This window comes from Botryllus schlosseri, chromosome 8 (genome assembly GCF_051294905.1).
Source record: "Botryllus schlosseri isolate E-star chromosome 8, Bs_hap1, whole genome shotgun sequence".
In the NCBI taxonomy this organism is placed as follows: Eukaryota; Metazoa; Chordata; class Ascidiacea; order Stolidobranchia; family Styelidae; genus Botryllus; species Botryllus schlosseri.
Genome location: NC_137243.1, coordinates 7,263,640 through 7,288,221, shown reverse-complemented (window position 1 = coordinate 7,288,221; position 24,582 = coordinate 7,263,640). Strand labels below are relative to the sequence as shown.

At 39.2% G+C, this 24,582-nt stretch overlaps 3 protein-coding genes across 4 annotated transcripts in view; all 3 read left to right on the top strand.

Moving 5' to 3' along the window:
- LOC145444097 (sodium/potassium-transporting ATPase subunit beta-1-interacting protein 3-like) overlaps positions 1–24,582 on the top strand; it is a 372,797-nt gene that overhangs the window by 327,239 nt on the left and 20,976 nt on the right. The window lies entirely within an intron of this gene.
- Positions 8,338–10,491, top strand: LOC145444093 (splicing regulator SDE2-like). The gene has a single exon (XM_080322018.1). It carries the CDS (start codon positions 8,424–8,426, stop codon positions 9,261–9,263), a length of 840 nt encoding a protein of 279 aa, XP_080178144.1. The 5' UTR covers positions 8,338–8,423; the 3' UTR covers positions 9,264–10,491.
- LOC145444095 (dnaJ homolog subfamily C member 5-like) lies at positions 10,571–23,596 on the top strand. 2 transcript variants are annotated; one of them, XM_080322021.1, is made up of 5 exons: positions 10,571–10,813; positions 12,899–13,015; positions 13,637–13,781; positions 15,524–15,698; positions 22,163–22,304. In XM_080322021.1, exons 1-4 carry the CDS (start codon positions 10,571–10,573, stop codon positions 15,658–15,660), a joined length of 642 nt encoding a protein of 213 aa, XP_080178147.1. In that variant the 3' UTR covers positions 15,661–15,698; positions 22,163–22,304. The 2 variants fall into 2 exon arrangements, with proteins under 2 accessions (XP_080178147.1, XP_080178146.1); XM_080322020.1 differs by lacking the exon at positions 15,524–15,698 and having other exon boundaries at positions 22,163–23,596.

Genomic DNA, 24,582 nt, shown 5'->3' with positions numbered 1-24,582 from the left:
TCCGGCTCTGAAATTATCGAATGGTCCTGTCTATATCAGGGGTGGGCCGCAAATGTGGCCCGCGAGAGAGTTTTGCGTGGCCCGCGAGGTAATGTCCTATTATATTATGGAAAATGAATTGCTCAGATTGTGAACTTGCAATGCCAACCAAAAATTACAATTCTGGCTGCGACACTTGGGATGTTGATGACTAAAATATCAGTTCCGACGCATTGGCAGATCCAGGGTCCAGTCACATTTTCAGTAAATCGTCGTACATTACAATAAACTAAAATAGTAGCGAAATTTTTCTTCACGCTTCGCGTGTTTAATTGTCACACGATTTCTTGCTTGGTAGCCTACCTCCTAATGAAAATGAAAAAACGCCTAATTTGCCCGATTGAGTCTATTCGCAATTACAGAAGAAAGTATTTTCGCGTTTGAGCTCGCATAAAAATCGTCGACGGTGAAATGTAGGCACAAAATGAGTGTCGCATATTATCGGAGACCTTCGATATCGATGTGTCCAGACGCCGAATATAGTCGTGTCCTTGCAAACTGAGCCTAGCGGGTGGTATACAATAGACCCGCAATACTCAACTAGTTTATTTATAAACTTAGAAAATTTTACCCGCTTGGCGTGGCTAGTGAACCGCGCACTCGTTCGTCAATTGCATGTGCCCCTTTAGCAGAAAAGGTTGGCCATTCCAGGTCTATATATATTACTAATCTACTAATAGGTTAGTTATCTATAGTAGGCTAATCTAGAGTCCGTCAGCCGTCAGTAACATCCGATGTAGCAACAAATACATATAGGTACCGCCGTGCCGGCTTGTGACTTCATACTGAATACTTATTGTCAATTGTCGACAACATCATAGTTGCACTAGAACGCAATTACTCCGTGCCATTGCTGTGCAAGTGTGCATAGCATTAAAATTCACGCCTGGTGTTCAATTATGATCAATCAGCAGATGTGGTTGTTGTATATATAATAGCATCTTATGAAATATGTCGGAGCCGGAGCTACTCCTCAAATAACGGGCTCCAGCTCCGGCTCCGGCTCCGGCTAAATTTTATGTAGAGCTCCGGCTCCGGCTCCAGCTCCGGTGAAAATGCACGGCTCCGGGGCTCCGGCTCCGGGCTCCGGCTCCGGCTCCAAAGCCCTGATGCCAAAGGTCTCGAGCGATACTCATAACTTCGAATGCATCAGTTAGATTCAACTAAGGAAATTAATGTATTAAAAAAAAAATTCGGAAGGTTCTATTCATTATTAAAATAAGAAATGCGGTAACACGCGAACAGTTGAATGCATCTGATGCCCACTCTAATTTTGATTGATTAACGAAAATTCATGAATAATTTGAATGATGATATGGCCCCTTTTGTAGGGTTACTATATTTTAATATCCTAAAAAGAGGACAATTTCTTCAAGTTAAATTAAGGGGGAAATTGTAGGGGAAATGAAGTCATAATGCTGATCGCCGGTCGTTTGACCTTCTTTTTTTAGTCAACCTCCGCGCCATTTTCAGAAAAAATCGATTATCACGTGTACTTTGTGGGGATTTGACCTTTATTAGTCTTGTCTGTATTTTGTCGCCCTCCACTCAAAATAAAAAGATAGGACGTATTGCGGAAAAGAGGACATTTGGGCGTCTTCGGATGACATTTTAGTTCTATTAAAAAAGAGGGCAAATCCTCCCAAGAAGGTGATATGGTATCTTTAGCTTTTTCCCTGGCAACACCAATGTGTTGAAGCGTTCCTTTTGAATTCAAAATGTCTGCTACTAGCTTAAGAAGGAACGTGTTGCAATGTCCAAACAATTTTTGCTATATTTGTGCAACTCCTATGTTTTCAACATGACCAAGATAGAGACCCCAGATCCCTGTCCCCGTTTTATATCACATTTTGGATCATCAACGACGTTATGCCACGTGACATTACATGTTGCATGGTGGTACATGACATGTTTACATGGTAGATAACCGACGTCAGTGGTTCCCAACCTCCCCAACCTCATTTGAGATTTCCGAAGAATGCTTATAGTAAATGACTTTGAATTGCTGAAATTGATTTCGATTTGTTTTTGTTCAAAGTAAAGTATTCTCCTGTGCCCAACATCCCCATTCCTCACTATACCTGATACGGCATCGGCGATGGTAAAAGCATTCCACAGAGGAAGAATTAGTTGATATGAATGAGCATATTGACGTGCAATGGCACCGAGACTGCCAAGATCGAGAAAATTAGAAATCAACTTGTGACTTCCTCACCAACTTTACGAGGAGATAGGTTTCCGGCAAGTATACCGTGTCTAGCTAACCCCAATATCGATTCTTTAGTCGCTGAAAAGTGTTGTCCAGTATTGTGCACAGCTCATGGTGTAAAATAGAATGGAAGTGGTGATCATGATATATTTGTTGTATTCATTTATGATATTTCTTAGTGGTAATTATGCCCGTCGCCCGTATTAGAGAGCACAGCGTTATACTGGCGTAAAGTTTTAAAACCTTGGTTGTAAAACTCTGAGGCCCATTCTATCTTGATTTTGAATTCATGCAGCCCGATGCCGGAACGAAATTTGCAAAGGGACCCGCGACCTGTTTTGAGTTGGAGACGCCTTTTGTAGTAGAAACCAAAAACCCTTATGTATGGGTGGTCAGTAAGGAAGCACTTCTACTTTTTATAAGTACTAAAGTAATGTTCCTATATTTGCAGTACCTAACCTACTCAAGTAAATTTCCGCTACTTCTACTTCGTCATATTTTGCGATTTGCTTACTCTCTTTTTTCTATTTACAGTTTGTCAAGCAGAAGTATTATGTTCTTCCAATTAAAGAGAGAAAGCGACCAAGACGTAGAAATTCACGGCTGTTTTCGCGTACAGTCCATATTTTTCGTTATGGTTCGTGCAAAGCATATGGAGTGACCATCGAATATGTTTCACAAAATTCAAGATCATTATAATTTATGCAGCGGTTGCGCGGCTCATGTGCGCGATTTCAGTTCGCATACTTGTCCATACGACAGATTCATCACAGTAAATAGAGGTCCGCAAAACGTTTAAAATTATCTTTTAGGGGTCGGTTGGAAAAAATGCCTTTTAAAAGTTTTTTTTTATAGTCAACACATATATCACACGTAAAAATTCCAAAGTACCCTTTTTATCGTCAGATATTTTAACTTTTATGATTTGTAAAAAGTGTCCTCTTTTCCGAATCCCAAAATATGGTAACCCTAACGACACTATAACATTCATTTAGGGAATTTATTCCCCAAAACCTTTCCAAATGACTGTCATCGGTAACAAACGTGACCAATATGAATCAAATTCGAAATATTTTGTCTCTGTAACATCATAACATTTGTGAACATGAACCCAGATGACGCTCCAATCCCGAGATCACGGTGGAAAACCCAAGAGCGGAATGGCAGTTTCGATCAATACCAGACGCAACAAGCCGGCCCTCGGGTCCTCATATCATAGGGTTGCCATACGTCCGGAATTTCCCGGACATGTCCGGAATTTCACTGAAAAATCTGCGTCCGGGAGGAATTTCTAAAATATGCCTAAATGTCCGGAATTTTGAAGGCTTGAAGCACGCTCAAAAGTTTTTCGTAAATCAACATAAACAATACTATTTTCAAGCAGATTTATGCTATTCAAAATTGTTCTTCGCGCCGCGCGCGAGTTAATGCAACGTTTAATGATATTAGTATGGGCATCAGGCGCCACCCTCACCAAAAATGCAAGCCAAATTAATAGAAATAACCATCATTTACTGAAATAAGTCGGATTGTAATCGGAATTATAAGCTAACGGTATATTCCTAGAGTTGTTTAAGGCCGATTGGATGCTTCAATCACAGACAGTGGTTCCAAATCTTGGGGTCGTTCGCCTTTATCTGGGGATCGCGATGATGTTGGATGTAATCAGCTTCCTAGGACCTGAGTAAGTTTGGGCAAGCTGATTTTTTTAGTATCAGCTTATGGGGTTTTGAGCTTTGCCACGGTACATTTTCAAGTGGGAAATGAGATCGCGACCATAAAAGGTTGGAAATCACCGGATGTGCAACCTGCTGGTGCATTTTCTAGTAGCCTAATATATGGAAGAATCAATATTATTGACAGAATTCATACATGAAATTTAACAGCCAAATGCATATAGTAAGTGCTGCCCAACAAGTTACATCGACTACCCTATGATGGGCCCAAGATCAGTGCTTTTTCGGGCAGAATGAGGGGGGGATGTTGTTTCGGGCCTGATTAAAACACATAAACAGATAGCCGCACCGACCTCACAAGCAGGGCTGTCAAACACAATCCTGACAGGCCAGACACGGCCCGCCAGATGATTTCATCCGGCCCGTGGACGAATCTATTGCAGACCCTAGTAAGTAGCAATCACCGGAGCTCACTTTACAGATGGCCCAATTCATGACCCATGCTCCAGTCCATTCCTGTATAGTGTATACAGTAGATGGGCAATGCTTTGCTAGTGTGACGTCATATTTACGGTCAATGTGTTACACCTCATTTTAAAATCCGCTAATGGGCGCTAAAGAGTGTCCGGAATTTGCTTCACAAAAATATGGTAACCCTATCATATCAAACCATGGGATTCATGCGTAGGCGCCGATTTATTTGATATAGACTTCACGTTGTGATTGTCATTATATGAATATACGAATGACATTCTAATGTCAGAGTCAATCATTTGCAGAGGGCATTTGGCGTCTTTCGCTCTCTGAATACGCGTCGCCACGTCGATTCTTGTCGACATTAGGATTGTCGATTAAAATTCAATTGCGCCCTCCAGCGAAGACAAATTGCCATTTTAATGGCAGCAAGGTTCAATGTGTATCAATCATCAGCGGTGATCAGTAACGAGTAACTTCTTGGGAGTACTCCAGTAAATTTTGTCTGCTTGCTTCACTAATGCATATGACTGTGTTTTATGCTAGTTCGATTACTTCTTCAGCGGTGTTTGTAGCCAATCTTAACGTTTTGGAATTTTACAAGTAGAAAGTGTGTTCGGATATATTTTATTTACATCCCTTTTAGGACCAACTTTTTCACATAAACACTAGGGATGGTGTGAACCTCTGAAAGGTTCAGGTTCGTGTGAACGCGAACCTTTTTGAAAGGTTCTGTGTGAACGCGAACGTGAACCTCATGACGTCACGTGACGTCATATTGCTAATTCCAGCCCTATCTTTTAATGAAGTGATAGCCTATATTAATGTACACAATACCTAGCGAAGACTCGGGCCACCTAATGCCACAATGCTGAAGTATATATTGGCGTTTTAAACGTCGCTAAATGTATCAACTGAGACAATCAAATGAGATAATAATCCCATAAAATCAATATCTTCCGACGCTTTGTCGACAATTTCGACGTGGACTCGCCAGGGATTATAAGCTTACGTCTTAAAAGTCTAGACCAGACCAGACAATGCATTCGGCGTCTGATTATTGCTACATTGATATTGAGCAGAGGGTAAAACAGGTTTCTATACTTGCTACTGATAATACCCCACAAGTTATACAGCTGTAGCCAACACCTCAATCGCACGGATTTGGTTGTAATAATACCAGCGTGTACTTTTAGTACACGCTGATGATACAGTGAACCCGCTATATTTGTTACATCAGAAAACGATGTCAATCTCATTTATTGGTTGGATATGCATCATTCGCTGACTACATGTAGTGTATTTCGCTCGTGATGTTGTGTGATTGCGGGTCAATACCCTAGCAGAGGGTCACTAAATATTCACAACCGGAAAGCTGGATATTTCGAGCAAACTTTTGTAACAAAGCCAGTAAAATTTTTGAGATTGTCAAGATGCATGGTCGTTTAGTGTTGATATTTTTAAGCTGCCAGCGCCATGCATAGAGTGGTCCGCAGTTGAAATGCAATAAATTCGAACCAAAGATGTAATAATGGAGCGAAAAATTGTAATATATGAAAAAGGTTCACAGTGCAGAACCTACCAAGGTTCTGTTGTGAACGTGAACCTCCAAATTTCCGAGGTTCACACACAGAACGCGAACGTGAACCTCACGTTCACACCATCCCTAATAAACACTATATAGCCGGTAGACTTCAGAATTCCTGTGATTAGCCATATATTATTCTGAGGAATTTGGGAGGAAAAATTGAACGGATGCGGATTTGCGACACTATATTCATTAGGGCTCTTCAAAAGTGACTTTTTTTCTCAAATCGTACTGGCTACTTGATAAACTTGTTAGGTTACCTAATTTAAGCCTACACACAAAATTTGGTTCAGTTCCAGCCAGTAACCGCTTTGCTACAGGAGAAGAAAGTTTCTATTTATTATATATAAATAAATCATAAAAAAATTGAAAATTTTCTGTTCACCCCATGAAAGTGTTAGGCTGTCTCTAGAAACGATACTCATTTTTTTACGGCTCCCCGTATCCGCCGGCGTTCGGCAGCCCTCTCTTATGTGTAGGGCTGTCTCACGCTCGGGGTCTTGATTACATAGTTTTTAATTTTTATGTTGTTTTTGTATTTTCCAACTTAGGTGGTTAAATGGTTTAACGTAATAAAACGGTTTCTCTTGTTCTTTATAGCTTCTCTATTTTCGCCTATTTTATTCGCTAGCTAAGTTTAGGTTGTTGCAGGGAAGCAACAGGAAGGAAGAACCCTGTTCATTGAGACCACTAAGGCTTCGTCACGTGCCGCACCGCTTTCGGTGCTTCTGCCAAGGCGGAAAAGGACGGCTGCTGCAGCTTTGAAGCCTTAGGGTCTCGATGGCCGTTGCCCCCCGTGACATGGGGTCGTTCCATCTGGCGAAGGCTTATCCTGAGAACAAACAAGAAAGAAAGGACTGTAACTCTTTTCTTTTTAGGGGTAACCGGAGGAACCGCAGTAAACCTCCCCCCGTAACGCTTGTGACGGACTGTGGTATTTCACGCAGAAGAACGTCACAAGCGCCGTAATAGGGCCCTTTTGTGTCGTAGGACCCAAAAGCACCCATCTCGGAGTTGCATCATCTGTTTCCTTCCTTTTTCTCTCTTATTAAAGGTTCAAACAGTTGGTACAAGCAGGCTTTGGCTGGGGGCGTCTGAGGCCACTTGTCCCGCCGCCACCATACTTGTGCCTGGGGAGAGAGCCACCAATCTGACCGCATCCCCGGGGGTCGGACTATGAAGGCCTGGCTGCCATACTCGTCCTGGGTAGTGAGAGTGATTGGAAAGTATTGGTTGTACCGCTGGGGCTTCGCATCCCCCAGCGTCCAACAAAGAGATGCTTGCCTTAATACAACCAAATACTCCAATCTTTTTTTTTGGCCTTCCGCAATGGTTTAATACTTCAAAAATTTCAATACAATAATTTTCAAAATATAGAAAATAATGCAAAATTTAAGTTTTTTCGTTAATCAGGTTCCGTTCGTTCATCACCTCCGTTCGTCATTGTTTCCAGGATCTTTTGGTACGAGCACGGGCTCGTTTCACCGTTCGTCATCAACTGCAGGGTCGTCTGTTCCGAGCCCGGGCACGATTCGTCGTCCGTCGTCGCTGACAGGATCGCCTGCTCCGAGTCCGGGCTCGCTTCGTCGTTCGCCACCACTGACATGTTCGTCAGGTTTCGAGCACGGGCTCATGTCTTCATTCGTTATCGTTGTCATATTCGTCCGTTCCAAGCACAGGCTCGCTTCATCGTTCGCCATCTTCGTCTCCACTTCGTCATTCTGACTCCGGCAGCCAATCATTCACCGAGCTCGAGTTTGATGGATGGTAAACATATTACTTTCTCCTTGTTCGGTCAAATATTTGTCAATGTTCACAGAACATTTCTTGAAATTGCGTTCTTGGTCTGGGTCTAGGTATACGTTTCCAAATCTTTTTGTAATCTTTGCCAATATTTTTCTTATCGTGATTTTCTCCCACATCTGTTCAATGACCACTGACCACTGACCACCACTGACCAGTATTCATTCTTGTCGCTTACTTTTATGTTATCCTTTTATCCAGTGTGCATGTGCATGCCTCTTATTCACATGCTATAGGCCAACGCGGGTGTCTGATTAAAAGACTACTCCAAGTCGTTTCGGCACCCTCCTATCTTTTCATTATATCGCAGTCGTGTGTTTACTGTTTACATCCGATGGATGTCCGATGATACCGTCGCTGTGGAATCAAAGTAGCTTATGCCCAGTTTTCAAATTTCGAAGCTCCATTTTTAAACTAGAAAAAAATCAAGTTTTTGAAGTTATCATTTTTTACAATAAAATCACTGAACGATGACTGATTTTCTATGAGGGAAATTTTTGACGATATGGCCGATAGTTGTAATGTACAGTCAGTTAATCCTGTCAGACCGATTTTAATCTGGCCTTAACTCTGGTCTATAGCTGCGGTCCTGCGGATCTGAGCCATTCTGAGGGACGTGTTATAAAGGAAGAGCATGGCTGCTAAAGGCGATGTAGACCTATACCTGAAGATAGCTGAAAAAACATTTGTCCTGAAATGTGCCGGTATTGGAAGAGATCTTCTGGAAGACGTCGGTTCATGGTTCCGTTTTCACGATTATTACCTCCTTAACCAAGGCAAAGTTTTGAAACCTTGTGATCTACTAATTGACGGTGGAACCTACACATTATGTCCTCGATTGCGGGGAGGTAAAGGAGGTTTTGGCTCTATGCTGCGAGCCATCGGTGCTCAGATTGAAAAAACCACAAACAGAGAAGCATGCAGAGATCTAAGCGGACGAAGAATGAGAGATGTCAACAACGAGAAGAAAATGGTCGAATTTATGAAGAAAAAGGCAGAAGAGGAGCGAGAAAGAGAAAAAAAGAAAAAAGAAAAGTTGGAACGATTAACGCAAGACCCAAAGCACTTTTTTAATGACCCCGAATATGACACGAAGGTTCACGAAACTGTAGAAAACGTGGATAAGGCTGTAGAGAAAGGTATTCTAGCTCACTCTAAAAAGAGGAAGATGACACAAGCACCGAAGCAAGAACCGAAGTTGAAGAAAGGCTTATGGAATGAGGAGGATGATCTGATGAGTGACGATTCAGATTCCGATACCGAGTTATCGATGGTTGCTTCGAAATCTGATGTCGAATCAAAGTCACATCTTGATGGAACTTCTTGCTCATCAAATACTGTAAACTGTCATCAAAAAAATGATGAATCCATAAAGATTGCGCCTTCCGCTGAACGTACGAACGAAATCGATGGGACCTCAGGCCTCAGCCAAAAAAACATGAATTGCTCGCGTTCACAGCCGTGCCATGAATAGGACTGGGTAACGTGTTTAAATACAACATTTCTCTTCCTGTTTTCAGTAAGCTATTTCTAGTAGTTATTTGATGTAATTGCATATTTAGGAGTCCTGCAGTTACAGATTGACATTTCCCACATTCTGCTGTCATCCTGTAACGATGGATTGTAGAAACAAACGCATGTTGCCTGGCTGAATTGCCATTATACATCGCTGACAGTAGCCTCACTATACTAAGAGAAACTGTCTGCTACAGATTATTATTATTGATCGGATTCGGATTCAATGCCGATTGAAAGGTAGTCAGTCACAGTCATATTATGCTGGTGTGTTAATGCTGATTGTTATCAGAACGAAAATAATTTTTCTGTTTGAAAATTGGGTCCTATCCCATTCAATTTAAACATATGTCCTTGAATTTCATCATAAATAGAGTAGGCTACTGTTCTAGGAATTGAACAGTATATTCATATTGAAATGAAACCGAATATTTTCGGCTGACACTCGTCAGGGGTAATCGTCAGCAACTAGTAGAGTTCTAGGAATCTAATTCTGAAACATTTTTTGAAATGTCGACTGGAACTGATGTTGATTGTAACTATCAATTCTTGATTGGTGATTTAGAAAATTTCCGCATCGTCTTTCTGCTGTAAAGATGGCAGATGTAGATAGAGACCTTTGTAAACCTGCTCCATCGACTAAAATTTTTGTACTATAACCTTCTCCCGAAACAGCCAGTTTGTTACCCCTGTGTGGACTGGTACTTTGCATTTTATATAGGAATTGTGTGTATTGATATTTATTTGTTCTGAACGGAATTGGATATAGCTTCGCCAAATGATTTGTGTTGATTGTTAACGTGATTGAAAGGATCATGCTTACGTCCAATACCTTCGAAGTCAGCTGTCCTTGTGCATCTACTATTGCCGTTGGTGACTTCATCGTATAATGTAGTGTTGCCCCCAGTCACAAGTTGACACTGATGTAGACTATTTGTTAGTCAACAATCAAAATCAAGCATTTCTAATCTGACGTAGACTGGTTGTATTCATCAAAGGTACAAATAAATTCATCATTAATTGTAATGAAGCACCACAATTACTCAATACCGCAGTAGATTGGAATCAATTCCTATGTGAACGATGGTATATTACTCTTTTACTGCCATGGTTGATTTTACTGCAAGTCATGCTCTTCTCATTCTTCATTAATATTTTCTACTGACCCATTGTTCATTTTGACACAGCTTTTTTAAATAGTACCGAGCCTATTTCCGAAAGCATATCTTTGATTTCGTGAGATTCCTTGACTCATCGACTGGTGCAATGGCAACCCCGCAGCCTAAAGGGCCGTCCAATATGGGGGAAGGGCAACTTCAGAGAAAGATGTCAAGAAAGGGAGAGTCACTGTATCAGGTTCTCGGCCTGAATAAAAAAGACGCGAAGGAAACCGACATCAAAAAGGCCTATCGTAAACTCGCGCTTAAATATCACCCCGATAAAAATCCAGGAAATCCTGCAGCGACTGAGATGTTCAAGGAAATAAATAATGCTCATAAAATACTCCAAGTAAGTGTTTATTGCACCTATCGATTTTGAAATTCTATATATATATATATGTATACTCGACTCTGCTCAACTCGGATACTTTGGTTCTTCTCACTTTTAGCCAAATTAAGTGGAGAAACAGCTTTGTCCGAAGTAAGCATAAAATCAATTGTTGGTTTCTCTTGCGTAAAGGCAGATGACACAATAGAATTACTATACTGTTGCATAATAAATGAATTGAAGCTGCACTATACTGCAGTGATTATCTCTGCTCACATAAATGAACAAAAGCTGTACCTTCAGGTTAGTTGCATAGTGCAATATTACAATACTATACTAATCAACTAATAGTGTATAACTGTGTAACACAGAGGTCTCAAACATGCGGGCCGCATGCAGCCCGCGAGACCATTTTGTGCGGCCCGTGACGGTATTTCGGATTTCGAAGTATTCGACAATATTTAACTGCCAAATATCTTTTTTGATTTGAAAACTGGAAATTTGCCCCAAAACTACTTCAGAAGCCTGATACAACTCATCAAACTTCCCTATTGCATCACTTTCAAAATTTACCACGCAGTGGAAGATCAATGAATACTTCGGCGATTGGACAATACTATTGTGATGGCACAGCAATCATTATATTCTAGTTGTTATGGATCCGGTGTTCCAATATTCGAAGGTAAATCAAACGCTGCTTTAATTTGACTTAGGTAATGACATGATCAATAGCCTTGTTATCAGGAGTATGCCCGAAACCCGGATTAGACCGTACTGCTCCAATGCTCTGATTTCAGAACGATCTTTGTAAAATTATAAAATCTTCCACCTATAATTGTGACACGTCAAATGTCCGCTAGCTGCAAAATTATAACGCGGCAGCTTTTACGATGTCCTGGTGCATTAATGCATTTGTACTCTCGTATGGTGTCTACAACTAAATATACAGCAACTATTCCAAGCGTAGCAACAATTTTATTCGAATATTTCAAAATGTGATTTTTTTTGTGCCAGGCGTGAATTCACAATCATAAATCACACTTTCAAGATTCGTGTACAATGTCAGTCTGCAAGGTCCCGTGAAATAAGGCCTACTAGGAAATACATTGAATTCCCCTATTATTGGTGCTGCGGCCCGCTGCGCCATCAAAAAGTAGGAAATTGGCCCGCAAGCACATTTGAGTTGAGACCTCTGGTGTAACACATGCATACAGGGTTGAAATAGTACAAATAGGTAATACACTTGTCTGCCATTCTCTTTTTTTGGTTGTTATATTGAATAGTATATTCATATTGCAATGAACCCGAATATTTTCGGCTGACACTCGTCAGGGTAATCGTCAGCAACTAGTAGAGAATTACAAAGAACATTGTATATTAACAATCGTATCATTAAATATGATGTCTCCAGCATGAAATTTCAAAATCTCCCGTATTTGGGTTCATTTCAATATGAATATACTATTCAATTGTATATGGAAGTTCTGTACCTCCAAGAAGCTCTTGTTTACTTTGGTGGGGTAATTTCAATTTTGCTGCTAAACTTATTTGTGGCATTATGTTCTACAAGATAGACACGATTGTACTGAAGTAAAAGCTACTATGAAGCTGGAGCGACCTTATATTAGTTCATTGTTGATTGGTACTATATGGACCGTCATTGTTTCACCATGATCTCTTATTTTGTGTTGAAAAAAATGAAGCACTGTTTGTGTCAAAAAACTAACGATAAGAATTGCGAACCCGCGTCTAAATTTAGTGGAGAATTGTCCAAATCAACGCATGTAATTTCTACTTTTGTTTCGTTACCGAGCATTTTGGCCGAACAAATCTGTTATCCGATGTACGAATTGAGCGGATTTTACTGCATATACGCAATATCTTATCAATTGATTAAGGAGGATAGGCTTTGTGAAGAATAATTTTGGAGGGATGGTAGAGTGACTCGTATTCATTTATATTTCTCCACTGATAGAAGTTTTTAAGTTAAGTCAATTTATTCCTTGATTTGATCGATATAGGATAGCCTACATGATGGACGACCTAATCTAATGAAAGATTTTTTAGCTCATTTTTTAATCTAAAAGTCAAAATTGTAATAATCAGGATGAAAAGAAACGAGAGATTTATGACGAATACGGATCGCTTGGATTGTATATCGCAGAACAAATCGGGGAAGACAACGTCAAAATGTATTTCAGACTTCAGTCACCATTGGCAAAGGTAATTGATATATTTGGTACCGTCGGTGTGGAAAGAGGCTTGCGAAAATGGAAAAAATCAATATCATACTTTGGAAATTCGATATTGGAAAACTCTAAGACAGACCGATATGTGGACTGTGGAGTATCTACTGTACCTGTCAATGCTTGAGTATTGAAAATCAATCGCAATTGATTTTTATGGTCGGCTTGGTGCCAATGATTATTAATTTAAAAGATTAGCGAATTCAAGTTTATTCGGTTATCTTGATGTAATGTCCACTGAAACATGGAATAGGGTGGTAATGGTATGAAAATGGTTACCCTATAGATTGTGGTGGAGTGAAAAATGAAAAAAATATTGAACCAGACGAGCCAAAAGTAGCTAATTTTGCCATATCTTGATTAGGGTTTACACTAGAATGCTAGTTTCGGCTTAAAAGATGCAGTAGTAAGTGTTTCTATCGCACTTGTCTTTTAAGATTCTGAATTGATCGTCTGACAAAAAAAATTCACATCCTTCTGTGATTATTTTCAAAACTGCTTGAGTAGGCCTACTTTTCAAAATCCACCGGATGGTCGTCTGTCTTACAATATTTCGATTTTGCCTTACACTCCGTTCTCAAATGTCAAATTTTTCCAGGGTTTAGCATTGTTTTGTTGTTTGATAACCGGCTGTTGCTTCTGCTGCTGCTGTTGCCTTTGCTGTAACTGCTGCTGCGGGAAGTGTAAACCGGACATCGATGAAGACGATGAATTCATCCCTCCTGAAGATCTGGAAGATGAAGGTGAACCATATTATCTTGCGTTTGTTATTCTTCTTTATAATTGCTTGAATCACACGATGCTATGGTGAGGTTTTAGTTGAATCTAGTTGGTTTTATCTGTTACTGTGTAATGGCATTAATTGCTGTGCAAATTTTACAGAGGCGCGACTAGATGAGATATAGGTAGCAAGCTTTGCTGATATGTATGATTGCTTGCGTATAAACCTTTCTGTCAATTGACGAGTAGCAAAAGTCAAGATGATTAGATATCTGTTTCTATCTTCTTGTCAAAATGCCTTGGCTTGTTCAAGATTTCAGTTTTCATGCCCGTATAAACATTCTCTGCTCTCGACAATATGATATATTATATTCTGCTGTATCTCTTGGGCGGATGCAGTTGCTTGTGTAGGCTTATCATATCTATCTGTGCTGTATGTATGAAATTAACTGGAAACGCACTCCGATAGTCTTCATGATCGCGCTTCTCAAGATATGCATGGCTGCATGCTATTTTTGATGATAGAAATGGTACATTTAATTTAGGATTTCATGCTGGGACTTGACACGGGCAATTCTTCTCGCTTAGGATATAAGATTGAATCAATTGATTATAAAGTTTTGAAAAATATGATTGTGATCTTATGGGAAGACCATGCCTGTCAATGCTTGAGTAACATTGAATAGCCAATTTCAAAATGACCAATTCTGAATTGTTATGGGAAATCTCTATTTATTTTATTGAAGATGATTTAGGGCTTTTGTCTTCTAAAATGGTATGAGAACCGTCACGAATATCCAAATTTTCGGTAGAAACTGGAGCCTTTTCCAGCTTAGAAAGCAATTTTCTAGCTAGGGATTATGAAAAGCGTCAAACCTGAGCATTGAGCATACACCGCTTAGAGTTGAAAGCGCGATATGAGTGTGATCCGCTTGTCAGGAAATGGATTTGCACTTTGATTTGACTTGCTAAGTCTGTGTTGAGTTAACCTTACGAAGTCTATTCATTGCTGACGAGTTGTTGTTAAGTACATCGCGCGTCCTTTTGGTATGGGTTTTCTTCAAAATATAGGGTGTCGTAATGTTACCTTTTCCCTGCTGTTGACAGATTCACATGCTCTGAATTACTGCAAAATGCAAACCGATCACTTGATTGGAGGTGTCGATCACTGTGCTTCTAATATGCTACTGGTAATTGGTGATAGTATCTTACCCGGCAGTTCACAGTAAAGAATGTGCGTTCATCCACACTGCTTCATTTTTTCCAAGAATTCTTCAACATATATGTGTCCAAATCCCTTTCAGTTTCTCTTACCTTATGGCCCTAAAATTGGGCAGTCATTTTCACGCTTGCAAATTACAATCCGTTTCGCATTGATGCAGAACATTGACTATTATCTGCCACTGTGTAAAGATTGACTCGATTTGAACAACTTCCAATTAAAGGCTAAAATTACAAAAGACAGTAAAGCAAACTCCAAGCACAAGAATCATATTCCATTTTTGAGTTTCTGATTCTCACAAAATGAATTGACAATCATTTCAATATGCATCACTGTGAGTAAATCAGTATCATAGGTGCCGTTTTCCTTAGTTCACTGAAATAGTCATTTTGGATTCAATTCTTAGTTGCTGTGACTTGACGTGTTTCTCATCGTCACGAGTATGATGGTATCATGAAACAGTACAGCGTGGACAAGTTTATTCGATTGTCTTTGTGGCATGTATGTAGAATGCATGTGTATTGGCATTGTTCCATTGTACAGGCCGGCGTAATGTTGGAGACAATTCGGAAACTGCATATATTCCCGTCGCTGAACAATCAACATATGACTATGCTATGGACGCGGGAGATAGTCAACCTATTTCAAATCAACCAATACCTCTCGGATATACCAATTAAAACCAAACCTAATGTTTCCCAAAGATCCACCATTTTATGTAAGGTTTGAGCATGTTTCCATGGTAGCCATCATGCGTCGATAATTCAGCCAAGCTAATTCTCGAGAAAAATTGCGATGGCGGTTGCGGCAAATAACTGATCTTTGTGGGTTAATTTTTTGCATGTTGCATGATTCTGCACTCTGCTTGTGATTCTCACACATACTGTGCCGTCTTGAATCTGTTTTAGCAGATCTGTCCATAATTCGACTTCGAATGTTAATCTTCATCCACAACAGCCAACGCCTATCATCACAGTTTGATATTATGTCACCTGTCAAACATTAACTTCCAAAGATGTCTAGTTCCTGTCTTGCTTCGGCACGAAAGTGGTTTGAGGAATGCAAGAATCGTTCGAAGATACCTTCATTATTCCATACCTTCTCCACATCACGTTCCACATTTTCAACCAATATGAGCAATTGATAAACGTACCCTCATTAAAGCAGGGTTTTCCAGTGTTAATGATAGCCTACTACCTGCCCCACTGTTAAGTATTAGAGTTAAAGCAAATATCCAACGTAGCAAAATAAATTCAAACAAATTTAGGACACTGTCTTGGTGTATAACGACATCTTATGGCATTTGTTACATGATGAGCATGTGTTTCAGGAAAATTAAGTTCGATAACAGAGTAACAGTAAGTCATGTGTTAAGATAGGATGTTGGCTCAATATAGGTTTGATCAGTACACTTGATGTCTCAATTAGTTTGTATAGTGGTTTTGTAGACATTAGCTATTTGATTACAGTGATCGCTTAACTCCGACTGCTGGCAATTTATTACATACATGCTTCCTAGATGAGTCACAAAATCGAAAACTAGGTCCAGGCAGGTAATGATTAATGTTGATGATTCTGTTATAAAGTCGTTTACATTCGAATAAACTTTCGTAGAATTTACTGTTATTAATTGGGGATTTCGGATCAGTTTGAACCGACGTGTCGAACTATGTAATGCCACTACGTAATGAATTCCATGGGAGAATTTCTTCTGTGTAGCAAACTAGCAACTTGTCGTCGGTCCTAAATAGTTTGTAAAAAGGATATATTTTCGACTCTGAAGTAGGATACCTACACAATCCAATGAAAGAATTGTATCGTGATACTGAACAAAGTCTTTAACTGTTGTAAATAAATGATGGTCGACCGACGGCCGTGGTTCAGTTGCTCTAGTGCTTACCGCAGTCTGTATGCTACAGTCAATATAATAACAAAGATGTTGAATTTCTGCAATGCCACACAGATAAAGGCAGGACAGATCATGAATGATATGCTAGGTGATTACATTGGTCTACACAAGGGGTGTCAAACATCCGGCTATTTTGAAAAATGGCTGTTTTATCCAGCACATTTCTTACAAATGTTGAGATTTTTTGTATGAAATATTATAATTAAATGATCCATCAAGATGGCAAATGTCGAATATGTTCAATTGTTCATAGGTCACATTATGACCATCCGGCAGTGGGTTTGTGGTTTCACTCTAGTCACCATCAGCAAGGAAAAGCCGTCATGTGAAAGAAGTGAAACCGCCATAGTGAGAAACCGGTATTTGCAGGTTACATGGAAAAAATTATTGTTACACAAAAATATAATTCAAATATCTGTGGTCGCACTCGCACTCCCAATTTCTCTTATGACTTAACAGAACCTCTGCATACGGAGAAACCTGAATCGCGTTATAATAGTAAAGAACCAGCTGCAATATATCTCTCGTATTCCTCATAACGCATACACTACACATGAGGTATATCGTCCCTAAAGCTAATCGTTTCTCAGTTTACATCACCGTATATAACCAGCCATAATCTCAATTTTGCTAATTCCATTGTTCGCTTATAAAGGTTTTGCTAAAGTAGAACTCTATGACCCGTTATAATGCAATATATTATTGTGTAGGCTTAATAATTGAGTATTCAAGCAAAAAAATAAGGGTATGGAATTTCAATCGTTTGAATGGTCCGGCCCGCGAGCGATCAGATGGTTTGAATCCGGCCCGCGACGCAATTTGAGTTTGACACCCCTGGTCTACACGATTTTTGCGTCGGGACTTCTTTGGGTCAGTTGTACCTAATTTGGGGGTGCTGAATACGAATTTGAAGTTATTTTTGCTCCATCACGTCACCTTTTTGAGATATTATAGGCCTATATGTTGAATATTTCTACTTTTTCAAGGTACTCGAGTAGATTTTGGCTACTTTCAGTACTTACTAAAGTGGTGATGTTTTACAACTACTCCAACATCTACGTGAACAGTTTTCTGGATGAACTAATTACTTTTGCAATTTGGTTTTTGTGAAGTAGAAAGTAGATCAGGGAAATTATTGCACCACTATCATTAGTTAGATTGTCATAAAAAAACGCGTAAAATAGCCTCTGAATCACGGTAACTGAGTATATTTTTTTGAAGATTCTTCCCATGGGATGGTGTCATCATAGTCATTTTGCGTTATATGCGGCGATACATCTTGTGATTTCATGTGTAGCCACCTCCGACTAACTGTTGAAAGTATGCGACCACCGTCCCCCCGACCAAATATTCTTGGATATTTACTGACTTTTAGTAATCCTCAGACCTTTCATTTCGTCTTCCACTTGAAGTACTTTTGGCATGTCTTAGAAATGACTACTTCTGCTCGTAATTGAGTAGAAATGTAAGGCGTTACTTGTGCTACTTGAGTAGCAACGCTGATCACTTCGACCGACTCTAGTTCATAGTAAAATATTACGGCAAATCAGAAACTACCAAAAATGTAAAGCTTTATGTATTTAGAACTGGAAAACACTGACAAAAAGCCTCAAAATTAACCAATGCCAATCTCTGGCTCTGTTCTTATTTCTATTGTGAGCTAACACACACTTCAGTTTCGTGTTGAGCTGTTAGTATCAAGTCTTCATTCATCTGGTTGTCTATAATAGACAATGCAAAAGAAGCCCTTTATGTCACGGCAATAAACCGAAAGAAAAACGGTTCGGAAACAACTTTCCTCGATTCCGATAAAATGTGATAATATATGGAAACTGGAGAAGAATTGGCATGATAAGTAGAGAGGTGGAGATTAATGATGATAAATTCTTTCAAGTTATCATGATAAGCACTTTTTTTATGGAAAAGCAGACATCCTGCTCTGTTCCTTTCAATGTTTCAAAGCAAGCTTAAAGGGCCACATATTCGGGTCATGTACCAGAGGAAACAATTCTCTTCTGCATAATATACCAACAATACAATGTTTATTGTTTGCAAAGTTTTACGTGTTACAAAACAGCAGCGTGCTGTCACTAAATGCATTGACCGATTAAGTCTGCAGGACGGATGTGTAAAGATGGATAACGTGTGGAACGAAATTAGGTACGGAGCTACTAATCATGATCATGGTGTATAAATATAACAACTGCCACCGACTAAAAATAGTTGCATCCAGATAAATTTGAGGGTGTAAAAAGGGTCCTGGTTGAAAGAAGATGGAGAAACACTAGATTTTAGTTCACCGAAAACTCAGTTATTCTGTTCTACAACAACCCAGGTTTCATCATTATAGATTATCTCAATAACAATATTTGATCTGTTGCTGTTGTATGCTTACTGTGATGTCACTAACGAAAGCAGAAATTTGATTAATTCATGGATGAGAAAAATTCATTCGGAGAAAATCTGACGTGATGGAGAAATTCTTAGCACAGAATCGAATTCAGCAACCTTAAATTAGCCTAAATCAATCCTATAAATTTTCGGCGCACAAGTTTTTCGAAATTGGTAGACCGGTGTTATCAATGATTTTGCCTGTGAGTGAAATTTATATGCTGCTTCAATATATCATGATGGTGACAATATGAATGCTACATACGGTTTTAACACTTCTGGGGCCAATGCCAATATAGGCGGATATGAAAATAGAATCGGTAGCAACAAGCTGTGCAGTGATCTTGTTCAAAAAGGGTAGCCAGTTTTCCTTGTTATTCTGCAATTACGTTCCTAGCTTAAAAAGAATGAACCATGATGTGTAAGGTTGAATATCTCCACTATGAGACATCCCCGCATACAATGTCATCAATGAGTATCTTCCTGTTTTCTTGCCGTAGCCCAACTGGGTGTTCATTATCTTTGGTGCCTTGCTATGTTTACATTGAACACATTCGAACCAAATACTGGTAGTTGGCCCTTTCATCTGCAACCAGGCATGGCTCTGGCGAAGTTGAAACTAAAATTATAAAGTATGTCACACTGCTTGAAAGCTTATCACTGCAAGTGTGATGCGTTCAAAATATCGATGTTTACTTCTCTCTGAAAGTTGTTCACCATTCACCAATGATACATTTTGCATGTATGATCCTTAACACGGATTGCCTAATTCATCTACCAGGATATACCACAAGACACCAAGCTTTCATATTTATTAATTTGCTACGTTGTGATGAAATCTTCGAAGATAGATGTTTTGTGCGTTAAGTAAGGTTTTAAGACTTGGGTTCGATGATTATGTTGTGGGAATTTAGGGCTAAGGATTGTGCCGCTTGTTGAGACCTATCCATCTCCTTCAATTTGCTTTGTCAATCAGGGAAAACTATCCTGTTAGGCAAATACAAACTAATTTATAAATGGTAAATATTTTCTGTCATGGCTCGATGTCAGTGTTACAAGACCGTCGACCTCACGATGCTTTAAATCCTAAATTCCAAAATGCATAATGATACTACGCTGAGACACAAATGAATTGCCGTTTCTAATGCGAAAAAACAACCTGGATGTGGCAGGAATCGGTCATACTTGTATCGTACTAAAAATAAGATGCACATGCTGCTTAATGTATGTAGGCTTCAACCGATACTTGTATTTAGTGACTTGAAGAGTCGATTCACCTTTAAAAATAATGATCTGGTCAAGTGATACTAGAATACGATGTCATTCGAAAGATGCGAAAATTCTTGTGCATCAAGGTCTGAAACATGTGTCACACAAAGTTTTGTTGGGAGTCCCCAATAAATGTGGTGTGACTACTGTGACATAATTACAGGATTTTTTCATCTTCTATCCAGTCTTCCTCGAGTTGAATCAAGCTTGATGCCAATGATTATTATTTTTTCTAAGCCCGTAGCCATGACCACAATCATTTCCATTAGTTGTTTCACCTGGGTGGACAAGTTTCATCTTCCTGTTTGAGAGATACTGCCCTATGTTTACTCTGGGTAGATGCAAACATGCATTGAATTGTAAAATATTTTACAGTTGTGCGGTGTCTGACTCTTCAATGATCAAGATGTTGAAAAGTTTGTTTATATAGCATCGGTACTGCAACTCACAATGATGGTGTCCCCAATATCAGTTATTCGTTTGACAATGCTTCAATTAAATGGTGTAGGTTTGTTCCAATTGTAACCGATACGAAGTCTTCGTGTGAATTGCGGTTATTGGTAAAAGTAAATTTCTGTGGTAAAATGACATGTAGCTATGTTGATTGTTGACCAATGCATGTGTGTCTTGCGTGGCACGGCAAAAAGAAAGGAATATGTAGCAGCTGCTCCATAAACTCTCAAGCGGTGATAGCCTTTGAAGTCCCTATTTCCCCTTAGTGTTACTATCATGCTGACTCTGCCGCAATAACATCAACATTTATATCCAATTAATTGAAGGCGGAATATTTCTCAAAATTATGGTTTGACAACGTGTATCGGCTGCCTTTGTAAATTTATTGCCTCCCCCAAATACAGCATTCGTGACAGTTCAAAATAACGCTGGTATACAAGTTGGAACGTTATTGTGTCTACCAAGCATGATTGCCAGATCACACTGAACCGTCACGTCTAATCTGGACAATTTCTAGACTTGAATTAGGACAAATTGTAGTTTGTAAGTGATATCATAGAGGAACTTGTAATTTTATGTTGACATTGCTTGTTTAACCACGAAGATGACTAACAATTCTCTATAGTTTAACTAACCCCAGGCATCTCTAGAAGTAATGGTAGTGGTAATAGCAGAATGAACATGGTGCATACTGCATACACATTACATTAAGTTACATCTGTGTTCGAATTGATGACCACCAAATTGTTTGGTTCTATTCCGTACTGTGTTATTATCTTGTAAGACTATTTGGCCATAAAGACTATTGATTTTCATGGCCGAATATTGTTTGGCTCTGATGTACTTCTCTATTTCACGGAAAACCGTCGAAGAATATGTGAAAATGTCCAGATACCAACCTGGAAAATTGTCCTTCAGCAGTTGTGAGTTGGACCCTGCTATGCATTGAAGTTTTATTTTGTGTGGCATAATTTAGTCAAGCCTATTGTTACCACACGTTATATGGGATTATTCCGGGGTTCAAGAGTTTCTAGCACTAAATCTAGTTTTAAATTAGTGCAAGCATAGTTTACTTGTAGTGTTGAGTGAATGAACTTGTAGTATCAGTTGAACAAAAAATGCGTTTCCTAATTTTTGACATTCTGACGTTTATTTTTTAGAATCTGAAGACTCTCCTGTGACCGCCCAGCCTGGAGGAGCCCCGCAAATGTCCGCCGGTAATGAGTCTGCAATTCCTCTTCCAGCGCCCGCTCCAGATATGCAATACAATGAGAGAGCACCGCTCACTACCAATGCAGATAAACCCGCTTATAGTGATCTTCAATGATCTAAATGTTGAGAAGTTTGCTTATAGATATCGGTACTCAGCTCACCGTGATGATATCCCCAGACCCCAATAAGTTATTCAATTGACAATGCTTCAATTAGATGTTGTAGGTTTGCTTGAGCCAGTACGGAGTCTTTGTGTTCAACGTTAATCATTTCATGTGATGAAATACTGCCGAAATTCTATATTAAATCGAGTGTATCTTGGACATGAAAAAAAACTTTTGGTAAAAACTGGCATATCAAATTTTCAAAGTTCAGTATTGTTCGAATGGATTGTTCGTTGAACGAATTATTGCTCAGCACATTGTAATGAATGACAGCCGTCAAATTTTACGGCCTACGAGTTCATTCATTCTTAATTCATGTTTTCTCCTCTTAGCTATGCTCGATCTTTGTACTTCTATGCTGTCTTCGGCGGTTTTAATTTATATGTAGCCTAGTTACATCTTAGCTTAAAATGATATATATGACATTAGCAAATTTCTCTGCAAAACGGTCAACCAAGCCCTCCTTTGCTACATTCCTCACATTTTTTGTATCTTGCTGATCAATAGTAACACTGGAAAGTGATTTGAAATACAAACTCATTCATGGGATTACTCTAGGAATCTCGTGATACTCACCCCTTGAAATGGGGAAACCTGAAACTTGTTACCAGCATATTAAAGATGACAGAATAAGGATGATCTGCACTGATATCGCCATCAATTATTTTGTTAGGCTAATCCGATTAGGTAGCTGGCGACACACATGGCCAGCAATATCAGGCGGCAGTGAAAGCGACTTGGGAATCCTGCCAGGATAAAACATCCTTTATTCGACCCGCCTTATTTTAAGGGAGAGGTGCGAATATGATGCTGTGTTAATCATTAGCAACGAAATATCGTTTGTTGTATACAAATGACTTATTCTATATCAATTCGTCTTGGCATATTGTTTTCGAACATATATTTCATGATTTTATTTTGCATATTGTACTACGATAAACATTAAATGTGCGAGAGAATGCCTGAAAGGGTTTAAAGCAGTGTTCCTTAACCTTGTCGCCAATTCCCCCCAGGGGGCGGAAACACTCGGGTGCGAAATGAGGGGTGCTGAAGAATAATGCCGTCGCAGTAGAGCGTGAAATAGGGACATATAATTATATAGTAGAACAACAGTTCTATATATCCCCGAGTTCTTGTTGCCAATTAAAATTCGACAGACTCTGTTAAATCTCGAAATTTTTTGTTGCGCTATGTGCGAAATAAATGCTGACGATGTAACATGTTTTGTGTATGTAGTGCTTTATTATAATTCATATACAAATTAATATTTCTTCATCGTATCATAAATGATGATATTGTTTAGTGTTGTGATCCACAACCTTACATGAACGTTGTATAGAATGGGTTGCTACTTAGGAATAAATTCATGTTAATCGACCAGATGGTATGAGCCTGTACCCGATGGTTGTTATCAGAGGTGGTCAGTAACGAAGTACTTCTACTTTTTCGAAGTACTCAAGTAGTTTTCTTCTACTTCTGGTACTTACTCAAGTAGATCTGATTTTCGCTACTTCTACTTCTACTTCTTGATATTTTGTGATCTACTTACTTACTTTTCGCTATTTTCAGTTTGTCAAGTAGAAGTAGTTCAATCTTACAACCAGGAAGATAGCCTGAGGAATTTCGGAGCTGTTTTCACGGAGTATTAACATTTAATTTTCAAAAAAGTCTAGTAAAGCCCAGAATTTTCATCGCGCTTCGCGCGCAGTGGATACGGAGTGACCAGTATGATTTCACGAAAGTATCGGTGAATATAATTTAGGTGGAGGGTTGGCGTGGTTCTGTTTACACCACATTGTCGCCCTTCGCCCATATGAAATAATTCATCACAGTATATATGGCTCATCATAACGTTTGAAACTGATGTTTCGCAATCTAGCATTTTCTTGTCATGTCATAATCTAGCATGTCCATGGCGTGTCCTAATCTGGAAGAGTGAACTTTGACTTTTTTTTATAGTTTTAGAACTGTTTTAGCGTACCACCTTTGAAACTTTCTGGACTAAAAACATGAAATACATATTCTGGTTTTTGAAGTAGTATTTCTATTTCACTTTCAATGCCCAGTATCATATACTTTGAGTTATAATTAATATCAGTTCTTTTGTCTGGATAGCAGACATGTTGAAGTATAAAAGCAAATGTAGTAATGCCTTCAATTTCTGGAAATAAAGCTACTCAATATGGCATTTTTACGGTCCACCA